This window comes from Erithacus rubecula (assembly GCF_903797595.1).
Source record: "Erithacus rubecula genome assembly, chromosome: 21".
Classification (NCBI taxonomy): domain Eukaryota; kingdom Metazoa; phylum Chordata; class Aves; order Passeriformes; family Muscicapidae; genus Erithacus; species Erithacus rubecula.
In genome coordinates, this window is record NC_136673.1 from 8,580,345 (window position 1) to 8,593,313 (window position 12,969).

The following is a 12,969-nucleotide window of genomic DNA, read 5'->3' on the forward strand; positions in this document are numbered from 1 at the left end:
TGGGCTCCCAGAAACTGCAGCTGGAGAGGACGGTCAAACCATCCCCATTCCCATTCCCAATCCCCTCCCCATCCCATCCCATCCCATCCCATCCCATCCCATCCCATCCCATCCCATCCCATCCCTATCCCCATCCCCATCATCCCCATGCTCAAGCACCCACTGGGGTGCTGGGGATGAAGGAAACCCTGACCAGGAGCATCTTGGGGACAATGCCCTGTGGGAATAAACCCAAATGTGCTCAACTGCTGAGTTTTGAGCTTCCAAATGTCTCCAGTCACAATAAAACCCTTCAAACAAACTTCTTTAATTCCTGTCCCAAGCTTTAGCAGCTGAGCCTGTCCCTGCCACCAGGCAGCCTGTGCCAAAAGCTCACTGCTGTGTCACCACGTGGCACTGCCTGGCAGTGCCAGGACATCATGCCATGCTCAGGTGGTTTCTGGAGCCCCAAAAGCAGCCTGTGTGTCTGTGTGACAGCCTCCAGGTTCTGTTGACATGCTATTTCTGTGTGCCACAAACATCCCCTTCCTGTTTGCAAATACAGTATCAATGCTGTCTGTTTTTTACCTCTTCATCCAGGATTTCATTTTTTATTTAAGAAACACACCAGTGGGCAGAAGGGGCAGTGATGACTAAGTGCTCCAGTGCTTGTGGATTAATTTTTCAAAAATAAGGACTTTAAACCACTCACTTGGTTTATTTAGTAGGACAGTGTGTGTACTGCCTAAATCCTATTCCACGCATTGCTTTTTTGGAAGGGATGAAGCTTGGTTTCTAATAATGAAGCTATTTACATGGATAGATGTTCCCATTTATTTTCAATTTGAAGGGGGTGGATGTATTTTCATCGCCTCTTAAATACCATCACCCCACTAAGACAGAATTTCAAATTAATTCACAGCCAGACTCCTCAGGGATCAGTGCTGGGGAAAGTGTTTAAAAGCCTCAAGTGGAAAGATTTGCTATTGGAAATGAGATTCTGCTGCAGACAAATTTCCCACGAGAATCCCTTGATATCTGCAGCATTTTGGCCAGGCAAACAAACTGCAAACAAGCCCCGTGCTAAGGGTAAAACCTGCTTATGGGGACATGTCAGGGGGTAAAATAGGGAATATTCCAGCTTTGGAATGATTTTCCCACTGAACTGAGTCAGAGGGGTGAGAACAGTGTTAGGATGGGAAAGGCTGGTGCACCATGGGCATTCCTGAGGGGAGAAGGCACTGGGACAAACACAGGTGGCATCTGAGTGCCATTTGATGTCCTGATGGTTTTGGCCACCTGGACAGTGTTGGGCTTCGGCAGAGCTTGGGGCACGGGCGTACCCACATTCCTCCCCGAAAAGGAGAATTCCTGGCTCCAGGCTGGCATCTCCCTGGCACGGCGCAGGATGTGTCCCCGGGGTGGTGGCTCCGCAGCAGGGCAGGACCCGGCGGTGTCCCCAGGGGGTGGCCCCGCTGCAGGGCAGGGTGTGACAGTGATGGCCGCGGTGTCCCCGGGTGCTGGCCCCGCTGCAGGGCAGGGTGTGACGGTGGTGGCCGTGGTGTCCCCGGTGGTGGCCCCGCTGCAGGGCAGGGTGTGGCGGCGGTGGCCGCGGCCGGGGAGGGCTGTGCGCATCCTGCCGCCCCCTGCCCAGCCCCGCAGCGGCCAAGGGCAGCTATTTCAGGAGGATAAACAGGATGCCTCCGCTCCCAGCCCGGCCACTTCCAACCCTCCCTCCCACCGCTCCCGGCTAAACAAGTCCAGCCCAGGAAAAACCTCCTGGAGCCGTTTCTACGCTGGCTGCCCCACACCGAGCCAAGCCCCAGCTTCCAGAGGTCTGGAAGCATCCAGGGATCCAGAGAGAGCTCAAGGCTTGCATCCACCTCGGCGGCGACTCCCCAGAGCCGCCCTGCAGCTGGGAACAGCTTGAACTTTCTGGTCACGCCACCACGTCCTCCTTCCTCCTTCCTCCCTCCTCCTCCTCTTCCTCCCTCGGTCACACCCCGCGCTGCTGGCGGTGCCCAAGCTCTGGGAATGAGTGAGACCTTTCGTCCCCGCGGATCGTGCCCGGGCAATGCAGCAGGATCCTGCCGGGGCTGTTTCCGCCTGTTGCGCTCGGGGAAGGAGCAGCAGCACAGCGAGAGGAAGGAGGAGCTTTTCCACCGCTTCCTCCAGCTCCGCGGCTCCAGCTGCTTCCTCCCCGGCTGGCTCCGAGGAGACTTCGCAGGATGGCTGGCACATTCCCGTTTTTAGTGTCCCGCTCTGAGTGTCCTCTCCTGTTCCCTGGCTCAGCCGGGAGATGCCAGCCCCCATCCCGCGACAGCTCCTGGTCCCAAACCTGTGGCCGGAGCGGGTTCTCAATCACCTCCAGCGCTCCCATCCCGCTGTCCCACGGGCTGGGGAGGCGAGGGGCCCCTGGCTGTGCCCGCTCCCACGCCCGCTCTCCAGTTTGGCACCAAGGTCAAGGCTGGCGGCCGCGGGGCGTGGGCACAGGTAGGACGGAGCCGGGTGTGGCAGTGCCGGGCTGGAGCAGCGCGGTGCCAGCACGGAGCCGGTTTTCCCGGTGGGAGTACGGGAGGGGGACACCGGGCACTGCCTAGCCCCCTCCTCCATCCTGCCCATAGCCCTGCAGAGTAATTAGCCGCGCTAATTGCCGGCGGGGGTCACTCGCAGCCTCTCCCCGAGGCCGGGGGCGGTGCGGGAGGAGTGGCCGGGGGGGCCCGTGGGGCGCCGCGCTGCCGGGCCGCCCCGAGCGCTGCCTTCCTCCTCCTCCTCCTTCTCCCTCTTCCCTCCTCCTTCTCCCTCTGCCCTCCTCCTCCTGCCGCCCGGCCCGGCCCGGCTCCGCTCGCCATGGGAGATGTGGTCTCCACGCACCTGGACGAGGGTCGCCGCCAGCACATCGCGGGTGAGCCCCCGCCGCGCCCCCCGCTCCTTTCAAGCCCTCCAGGATCTCCCCATCCCTCTTTCAATCTCTTTGGGAACCCCCCGCTCAGTCTTCCTGAGCCCCCCACGCCTGCTGTTCTCCTCTCTCTGGCTCTTTAAACTTTTTAATTTTTAGTTTCCCCGTGGTTTTGCCTCGGCACAGCTCGGGGGGGATACTCGAGGTTCCCGAATGAAAGGCTGGGTTGTGCCGGGAGTGTTTGTGTTGGCGGGGGGCTCGGGGACCCCTCGGGCTGCGGGGAGGGGGTGCTGTGCTCCGGGCGATGCTGGAAGCCGGGTCCAGCGCAGGGACAGCGCTGTCAGCACGGGGGCTGCTGCCGCTGGCTGGCAGATGAGTCTCATCCCCCTTCACAGTGCAGGGGGATCCTTAGGAAACCCCCCCCCTTAAAGCTTGTGGGGCGGAGGGGAGGGCTGGCTGCAGACAGGGCACAGCAGTGTCCCGGGCAGCCGTGGGACGGGCAGGGTGACAATGCGGTCATTGAGAGCCCGTCCGTCTGTCGGGACGGCAGCGCCTCGCCCCTGGCACAGGATGTCTGGGGAGCACGGGGTGACGGCTCTGCACAGGCACGGAGCGTGGGAAGCGGTGCCTAGGGGGCTCGGGGCTGCTCGCTGGGGTCTGTGGTGACAGCCTGACCCCGGCACTGGGGTCACCCCTCGGTGGCCGTGCTGGGCTCCCCAGGGCGCTGTGCGTCACTGGTGATGCGGGCGCTCGGCTCCCCGGGGCTCCTGAGCGGCCAGGACGTGACCTCCGAGCCCTCTGGTGCCCCAGCTTTGGTTCCAGCTCCCCAGGCTGGGCAAAACCTCCTCTCCAGTGGCTGAAGCCACACCGCACCTGGGCGGCTGTCACAGCCGAGGCTGGCTTGGTGCTGGACCTTGTGCATCTCGCCGGCAGCTCAAGGGCTGGGGAGTGCCGATGTTTTGGAGGTGACTCCGCCGTATCGCTCCTCTGCGGCGGCCATAAAGGCACGGGAGTGGCTCTGAAGTCCTTTTGTCCCCAAGGGCTCTGGGAGAGAAGCGGCCGCCGTGGGGCTGGCACGGGACGCGCCGTCTCGCCGTGCAGCCCCTCCGCCCTGCCAGGCCCCATCCTGGCAGCAGTGCTTACGTGGTATGCAGCTCAGCAGGACGCCAGCAGGTTTCTGAGCTTTGAAGGAGAAGCTTGGAACTCGCTCTGGGGTTTTCATCTTGCATTAGTTAAAGCTCAGCCCGGCTGATCCGCGAGGCTGCAGCGGGTCGGGGCTGCCTGTGGCGTGTTTGGATCCAAAGCACATGCTGAATTTCTCTGTAACTCGCTGGTAGTCTGTGCACAGATAGCTCCCTGTGCAAGCCCCTGTGATCCTAATCCTGAAGAATAACAAGGAGAAGCCTGGCTGGGTTTCCTGTGCAGGAATCTGTCTCTGCTGGGTCAGGGATTGGGTGTTTGCAAGGCCACACTGGATGGTTGCACCCTGGCAGGGACTGAGCTGTTACCCCAGGGTGGGATCTAACCCATGCTTGGGGACTGCAGAGAGCTTTTAATGAGAAAAGTTTTCATGGGAAAAAGATTTAATGAGGAAAAACACATTCCTGTGGAGTAGGATTATGGACACCGGGCTGGGGCATGTCCTCTGCCATGCTGGGGTGAGCAGGGGGGACACACCTGTACTGGGACACCTCCCTGGGAGAGACTGGGGCAAACTGGGTTTCTGGAGCACCTCTCTGCTCCTGCCAGGGCTCCTGGCTGGCTGAGGAGCCCCTGGAGCTGGGAGGGGCTGGAACCCAGCAGGCAAGGCACGACTTGCTGTCAGGCATGCAAAGCAACGTGGCGGGGAAAGCTCCGGGTTTTCCTGCCTAGCTCGGCCTATTCACTGCTGCTGCTGCCCCAGGAGGGATCCAGCCCTTCTCCAAGCAGCTTTTTCCACTTGTCCTCTCAGATTTGGGGTTTGGATTTGCTGCCCAGGCCACTATGACCCCTGGTTGCTAGAGTGACAGGAGCTCTTTGGGCTTGGCAGAGATTCCTGAGGTTGCAGCTCCTTAGACCAGCAGAGCTGCTGGGGAGAGCCTGGCCCAGACCTGGGCCCCTCCTGGGAATGGGATAAAGGCAGGAGGGAGGTGGGGAATGCCCACAGTGACCAGGCTGTGCAGGTCTCATGCCCTGTCCCAGCCCATTTCATGGTGGCTGTGTGAGACTCATGCCAGTGTCTCCCAAAAGTCACAAGCCACACACGTGTGTCTTGGCTGGCTCAGGGTCTTTCCTCCCACTGATGTGGCTGGAGGGCTGCAGGCAGTCACAGAGCAGCTCCCTGCCAGCATTGGGGATGCTGGGGCTGTCAAGGCAGCCAGGTGTGATCCACAGCTGCTGGCAGAGCTGCCTCAGCTCCTGCATTCCATTCTGCAGGGTCTCTCTGACCCTGCCACCTCCTCCTGCCATCCTGGTTTGGACATCTTCCTGCCTGAGTCATCCAGTTTGTTTGTCAATACCCTTCTACTGCCTTCCTCCTCCTCCTCCTCCTGTTCTTCCTCCCAGATGTGGGTTGAGAGTTGCTTCCAAGCTGCTCTGTGGGCTGGAGCAGGGACTGGCTCATCCTCCCTGTGCAAGAATGCCCAGAGTAGGCACCATCACACAAGGGTGGCAGGGATGAGGTGTCCTGGGAACTGGGTTCACTGGAGTTTTCCAGGGTGCTCTCAGCATGAGAATGGATCCAGCTCTTCCCTCATGCTGGAATCACTCCTTCCCTGGAGCATCCCATGGACTCCTTCTCCTGGGGACTAAAGCATGGAGCTGGCTGGCTCTGGGTGGAGCCCAGGGGTGCCAGCACCCAGGGAGCACCCAGGTGCCATCCTGGGTGGGTGGCAGAGCCCAGGGATGCAGCAGGAGCTCCTGGGTGCCATCCTGGGACAATGGCAGAGCCCAGGGATGCTGCAGGAGCTGCTGGGTGCCATCCTGGGACAATGGAAGAGCCCAGGGATTCAGCAGGAGATCCTAGTGTCATCCTGGGTGGGTGGCAGAGCCCAGGGATGCTGCAGGAGCTGCTGGGTGTCTCCAGAGGGATGTGGGGGTGGGTGGCAGCTCAGGGAGGGTCCCTGGGAGCTCACACCTTGCTCTGGCATCTCCGGGGAGTCGCCAGCCCGTTAATTATGGAGTGAAGCACCTGCTAATTTCGGGGCAGGACTTCCACAGGCACCAGCCCACGCAGAGGTGGCAGAGGTGACACCGAGCCTCAACCCTGGGGCCGGACCTGCAGCTTCCCTGCTCCAACGAACCCTGTCAGGCATCGGGGTCTGCACAGCACTGATCCCACCTGGGATGCGGTGGGATGGGGTGGGATGGGGTGGGATGGGATGGGATGGGATGGGATGGGATGGGATGGGGGGGGGGTGGGATGGGTGGGGTGTGATAATGGGGTGGATGGGATGGGGTGCTCTGGGCTGCAGGGCCGGCTCCAGAGGTGCCTCACAACCCCAGAAGGCACCAGGCTGTGGTTGGTGTGCCGCAGGGATCGGGCTGCAGGCGGCAGGGGGAGGTTCTCTGTGGCTTCCCTAAGCGTGACACTCATTTCCCAGCCTGTGCCACAGCTCAGCTCCCGCCGGCGTGGGAGGTGGAGGCTGCTGGGCTCTGGGGTTGGTCTGGGGCTGCAGCCCTCACCCTGCCCCGGGGGAAGCCGTGCAGGGAGGCTCCCAGGGCTCGGCGCTGCAGCCCTGCCGCGGTTTCTCCCAACCAAACGTGTGTCTTTCATCGCCAAATAAATAACTCCCCTGGCATGCAGGGCTCCCTGCCAGCAGCCTGGGCTGGTTCTGGCAAGCTGGGGCTTCACCTGCAGCCGTCGTGTCGGGGCACGGGCTCGCTCTGAGCCGGCGTGTCGGGGCAGGGGACACGGCTCTTCCCTCGTGGGCAGCAGTGGGAGCCCCGGGCAGAGCTGCCTGCCCTCGGGGAGGGCTTTCCCTGCCTCCCCAGGCTGGGTTTAGCCAGAGGCCTGGGCTGCAGCGAGCTGGGGCATGCAGGGAGGGAATCCCTGCTCTGCCAGGGAGGAACAGAGCTCAGAGCTGTCCTTGGGCCAGCCCGGGGAGAGAAAAGCACCCCCGGAGCAGGACACCTGCAGAGCCACTGCAGGCACACAGCCAGAGCTGGGATTTCCTGGCTCAGAGCTCAGAGGGGCTCGGTGCCTCTTGGCACAGCCCCTGCCAGGCTCTGTGAGCTTCCAGAGGGATCCAGGGCTGGAGGGATCCAGGGATGGTCATCCACGGGCACTTGATGGGGCAAGGTGTGAAGGCAGGTGAGGACCAGGACCTGCTGTGCCCCTGCAGGACCCAGCTCTGCTCCCACCACCCAATTCGTGGGGGATGTCACCTCATCGTGGGGCTGCAGCCCCAGAGCCCATCTGGTGAGGTCCCCATGCAGGAGCTGTGCCCCCTCCCCAGCCCCTGCCTGGCCTGGGAGTCTGGATGTGCCTGCAGGGGCTCCGTGGGGAGAGGGGAGGAAGGGGCAGAGCAGAGAGCTCGGTGCTTCCTCCCAGACTCTTGGACCGGCAGGGGAGGAAGGAATCAAACTCCACCTTTTCCCCCTTTTCAAAGGGAAAGAGCAGCGACATTTGACACAGGTCCCAGCTCTGGTAGAGCACAGTGCCCTTCTCCCTGCCTTCCTGCCCTTTGCCATGCCCTCCTGCCCTCCTTTGTCCCCTTCCCTGGCAGGGATCTCTCTGGGGAAATCCTCTTAGGAGCTCTGACCCCTGCACCAGGGGAGTCCCTGGATGGGACATTCACAGAGCAGGATGGATGGGACACTGCCCTGGAGGTGACAGAGGGCCTGGGGCAGGGTCTCACCCATCCTCCACTGTGCTGATGGCCTCTGGGGCACAGGACACTTGTCCTGGCTTCCTTTCTCCTCTCTGCTCAGCCCCTTGAGAGGTTTTCCTGCATGAAGGGATGTGCCCAAAGCTGGGGTGAGCCAACTCCCAGACCCCAAATTTGTGGTGGCTCAGCATCCTACGGCATGGGTACAGAGGAGCTGGAGACAGGAGCCTCCCCAGCAGCAGGGGAGTGAGCTCCAGGACAGGTTCAGATCTGTTTTCATCAAATCCCTCTTGGTTGGGTTGTTTTTTTAAATGCACATAAAAATCTTTGTTTGGTCTCCTCCCCTGGGGCTGGATTGGGTTTCTTAGCTGGGCACAGGGACAGTGTGGCAGGTTCAGCACCCCTCCCTGGGCTGGGGCACAGGGGAAGATCTTGGAGCAGGGATCACCCACCCCCAGCACAGGAGATGACCGAGTTAGCTGTGTCCCCTTTGCCCTGGGGGCTGCAGGATGTGGACTCCTGAGCACAGCCTGGCTGGGCACGGTGGGATTGTGCCATTCCCGAGGGTGCAATCCTGCCTGGCTGGTGTGGGGGTGCTGCTGGCTCCCACTCTGCTGTGGGCAGAGCCAGAGCACTGGCAGCTCTTCTCCACCCTGCCCAGGTGCTGGTGACACCCAGGGGACAGGGACATGTGGGGTGATGTGGTTGCAGCCAGGATGAGGGCAGTGGATGCTGGTCTAGCTCAGGGTTTGGGGTTGGTGCTCAGCTTGAGCCAAGCTGCCCTACAGGGGTGCTCCATCCTGTCCATGGGACTGTTGGGTTGGTTTTTTTTTTTCTTTTTTCTCCCCCTTTCTATCTGGAATTTTTTCCCATTGACATGTAAAATGGCTAGACAGGGAAATAACTGTTATTCCTACCCCCATATCTCTACCTGAGAGCCCCTAATTCCAAAACTATAATAATTTGGAGGGGTGGGGTTTGCACTTTCCATCTCAGGGAGGGCCTCCTGCCTTTCTTGGCAAATACCTGTCTTTCACAGCAGGCCAGGGACATATCCTGACAGTCCTGGGGGTGCAGTCACCTCTGCTGGTGGCTTGTAGGGACATGTAGGGCCTGCTGCCAATGTCACTCTGGGCTGGGCTGGCTTTAACCCGGCTGTGAGGGCACGGTGCCCCATGGAGCATTCCCCAAAGGCTGCTCCTAGGGCAGAGGGGCCTTGCAGGTTGGATGGGGCTCTGCAGGGACCTCCTGCTCCCCCATCCTCAGAGGCTGTTGGGGCAGGCAGGCTCGGGGCAGGGATGTCAGTGCTGTTTGTTATTCACATTCCTCGCACGCAGCAGCCCCGCACCGGGAGCAGCAGGACACTGCATCCACACCAGGGAAACGCCCTGGGGCACAGAGAGCCACTAATCCCTGTCCTGCCGGGCTGGATGTCACCCAGGCACGGCAAGGGGCTGCAGCAGGGTCTGGCACTGGGGACCACGAGCAGCAGGTGTCCAAAGCTTGCCTGAGAGTGGTTTTGTCCGTGTTTTTTGGCTGGTCAGAGGTTGAGGAGCTGCTGTGGAATGTGCTGCTTCATTTCCAGCCCCGTGGATCTCATGGCTGGTTCCAGGCTGTGCCCTGCCAGGTTGGATGGGGCTGGGAGGGCAGCGGTGTTGGCAAGCGGGGCGAGGTGCTGGAGGTGGGCAAAGAGCCCTGGCAGCACCCCGGGGTCCCAGCTGGACATCCCACAGTGCTGGGGATGGGCACAAAGCCCTGGCAGCACCCCGGGGTCCCAGCTGGACACCCCAGGGTGCCGGGAGCAGTGGCACAGCCCTGTCAGCACCCCGGGGTCCCAGCTGGACACCCCAGGGTGCCGGGAGCAGTGGCACAGCCGTGCCCCAGCGGGTGCCCCAGCGCTGCGCTGGCACCGCGGGCGCTCCTGACTCATGCGGGGGCAGCGCCCGGCACGGCACAGGCACGGCCAGAGAGGATGAACCGGTTCAGGCCTGGCCCCAGCTGGTTTCTCCGCTGCCTCATCCCTTCCTGCGGCTCAGCCCACCCTCCCCAGCGCGGCTGAGTCACCGGCGGCCGGGGCGGCAGCGCCATGTGCTCCCTCCTCCCCCCTGCCCTGCTCTGCTGCTCTCGGGCACGTTTTCAATTGTGAAACTATTCCCGATGGGTTTTGGAGTGGTGCTGGATGGATCCTGGCAGTGCCCTGCTGCTGAGCAGTGCCTGGCATCAGAGCAGCCTCTGCTCCCACTGCTTCCAGTCGAGCTCAGTCCCAATGCTGAGAGCCCAGAGCAGAACACCCCGGGGTAGGTTTGAGTTCAAGGAGAAAAGGGAAAACTCTCCCAGTTTTGCTCTCCCCACTTTGCTTTCCCTGTCCCATCCTCTCCTGGTTTGTTGAGGGGCACATGCAGAGAGCTCTGGGCAGCCCCTGGGCTTTGCTGTGATCAGGAGTAACCTCCTGCAGCCCTGCCCTGTGCCAGTGGCCCGGGGTTGGAACGGGTGCCCAGCCTCCCCCAGTGCTGCCATCTCGGGATGCCGGGGCTGACTCAGGCCCCTGGGAGGGCGTTTGTGTTTCTTGGTGGAAATGAGCTCACATCCAAATTCCCGAAACCCTAAACCCGGCTGGGTTTAACCCTTTGGGTGCTCCCATTGGCTCTGCAGGATTACTGTGCCCCGTGGACAGGGGCACTGTCCCTTGTGCTGGCTGTCACTGCCACTGCTCAGCCTGCCTGCAGCCATCTCCTGCTGTCAGTCTTTGCCAGATTCCTGCTGGGATGAGCCTGGCATGGCCAGGATGGCCATGGGTGCTCGTGTGGGTGTTGCTCAGGGCTTGTGGGGTACCCTGGGCACTCATCCAGTGTCCCCCATCCATGTGTGCACCCCATCCTTGCTATGGAGTGTCCTCAGGGGGATGCCCACACACCTGTCTGCATAATGCCAGGGTTTGGGACACAGGGGGATGGCCAAGGGACAGTGGGAACACCCCCTGGGTGTGCCAGACAGCAGGGGGGGCTGGAGCAGCCCCACTGGGAGAGGTGACCTGGGGACAACAGGTGGCATCAGCCTCTCTGTGGTGGCTTTGTTTCCCTTGCTGGAAGATCCATCCAGGAGTAGCTGTCCCTGGCAATGCCATCATGGTGGCTGTCCCTGTCAGTGCCACTGGGAGCCTGTGCTCCCCCCAGCAGCCTGTCCCTGCTCACTAATCATTTACAGGCTAAATTAGTAATTAACTCCTCCCCCAGCAGCCTTCGCAAACTGGCCAGGCCAGCACTCGCTGCCCACGGGTCACCATGTCCTTGGCCACTACCACCATGGCACAGAGGGACTGTCACCAGGGCAGGGTGAGCACCTGGGTCTCCCTGCCCTGCAGGCACATCCCTGTGTCACCCCCTGGCTGGACTGGCAAGGGGACACAGGATACAGGCACATCCCTGTGTCACCCCCTGGCTGGGCTGGCAGGGGGACACAGGACACAGGCACAGCCCTGTGTCACCCCCTGGCTGGGCTGGCAGGGGGACAGATGTGGCCAGGGGAGCTGGCCTGAGTCCTGCTGTCCCACAGGGCTGGGAAAGGAGCCAGGCCAGGCCTTGCCCCCCCACCCCAGCCTGGGGGTTCTGCTTCAATGAGCTGGTTTGGCCTTTTTGTGTTTCATAATTTTTTTCTGGACCAAGAGGAAAATTCCCTGCCTGGGGTGAGGCATCCCTGTGTCATCCACAGTGGTTTGGGCACTGTGCTCCAGGCCCTGCTGCCACTCCACTCCTGGGATAGTGGGAGGTGTCCCTGCCTGTGGCAGGGGTTGGGATGGGATGAGCTTTTATTCCCATCCAACCCAAACCCATCTATTATTCCATGATTCCATGATCCTACATCATCCCAGGGGCCTTCTGCACAGGGCTGGGGTTCCAAAGGCTCCTCACCCCCTGGACAGATGGAAAGGGCAGGGGACATGTGAGGACTGTGTGTGCCAGGGGGGATGTGGGCTGGGAGGAGGGTGCAGATGACTGTTCCCTCTGGGGTTAACCAGCTGCTGGTCTCCAGCCCCTCCCAGGGGCTGTGGGAACACAGTGTGGGCTGTGTGCATGTGCAGGACAGCAGCTCCTGGGGTCACCTCAGAGCCCCTCCGGTGTCAGAGAGGGATTTTCATCAGGAGTTGAAGTGACAGGACAAGGGGGAATGGCTTCAAACTGAAAGAAGGGAAATTAGGTGAGATGTAGGGAAGGAATTGTTCCCTGGCAGGGTGGTCAGGGCTGGCACAGGGTGCCCAGAGCAGCTGTGGCTGCCCCTGGATCCCTGGCAGTGCCCAAGGCCAGGCTGGACACTGGGGCTGGAGCACCTGGGACAGTGGGAGGGGTCCCTGCCATGGCAGGGGTGGAATGGGGTGGGCTTTAAGGTCCCTTCCCACCCAAACCAGCCCCTGATTCCCCGTTGATGGGTGGGGCAGCCCCTCAGCCCCAGAGCTCTGGGGACACAGCTGGGCTGAGCCCTGTCCCTGTCCCCACCAGGGACACACAGCATCCCCTGATACCCCTGCAGGTCTGGGGCATGTTGAGCTGAGCAAGAATGAGGAGGGGCAGGAAGGACAAGGAAATTTTGGAGCAAACCTGTGCAGGACTGAGCTCCCTGTGGCTGCATCTGCTGACTGGGCCCAGGCTGGGCTATTTACAGCAGCACTCCCATTTTCACATGATCTCAAGGGCAATGAGGGAAACGAGCTCTGGACACACACTGGTGGTGGAAGGGCTCTCTGTGAGCCTGGGGCTGTGGGATGGGTTCCTGGAGCTCTGCTCTTCCCATTGTGGTGAAAAAGCCTGCAGGCAGCAGCTGGAGGGAAGAGCAAGGTCAGGGCTGGGCTCCAGGTGGTCAGGGCTCTGGATCACACCTGCAGCTCAGGGATTGTTTTCTCCCCACCTCTCAGAGCTGGGGCTGGCTCTGGTCTCATGGGAGGCTGGATCAGAGCTGGCTGCCTGGGATGTGTCTGTGTTGGAGAGATCCTGAGGAAGCCACAGAGCTGCTCCCAAGGCTGGAGCCCCTCTGCTCTGAGCCAGGCTGGGAGAGCTGGGGGTGCTCACCTGGAGAGGAGAAGGATCCAGGGAGAGCTCAGAGCCCCTCCCAGTGCCTAAAGGGGCTCCAGGAGAGGGACTGGGGACAAGGGATGGAGGGACAAGACACAGGGAACGGCTTCAGTCTGGCAGAGAGTGGGGTCAGGTGGGATATTGGGCAGGAATTGTTCCCTGGCAGGGTGGGCAGAGCTGGCACAGGGTGCCCAGAGCAGCTGTGGCTGCCCCTGGATCC

At 61.4% G+C, this 12,969-nt stretch overlaps 1 protein-coding gene across 2 annotated transcripts in view; it reads left to right on the plus strand.

The window, feature by feature from the left end:
* Positions 1-2,013: 2,013 nt before the first annotated feature.
* Positions 2,014-12,969, plus strand: part of NIBAN2 (niban apoptosis regulator 2) — a 31,083-nt gene continuing 20,127 nt past the window's right edge. The window contains exon 1 of one of the 2 annotated variants that reach the window (XM_079324236.1): positions 2,014-2,884. In XM_079324236.1, coding sequence (XP_079180362.1) covers positions 2,830-2,884 — 55 coding nt within the window. In that variant the 5' untranslated portion in view covers positions 2,014-2,829. The remainder of the gene's footprint in view (positions 2,885-12,969) is intronic. The other variant, XM_079324235.1, reaches the window with a different exon arrangement.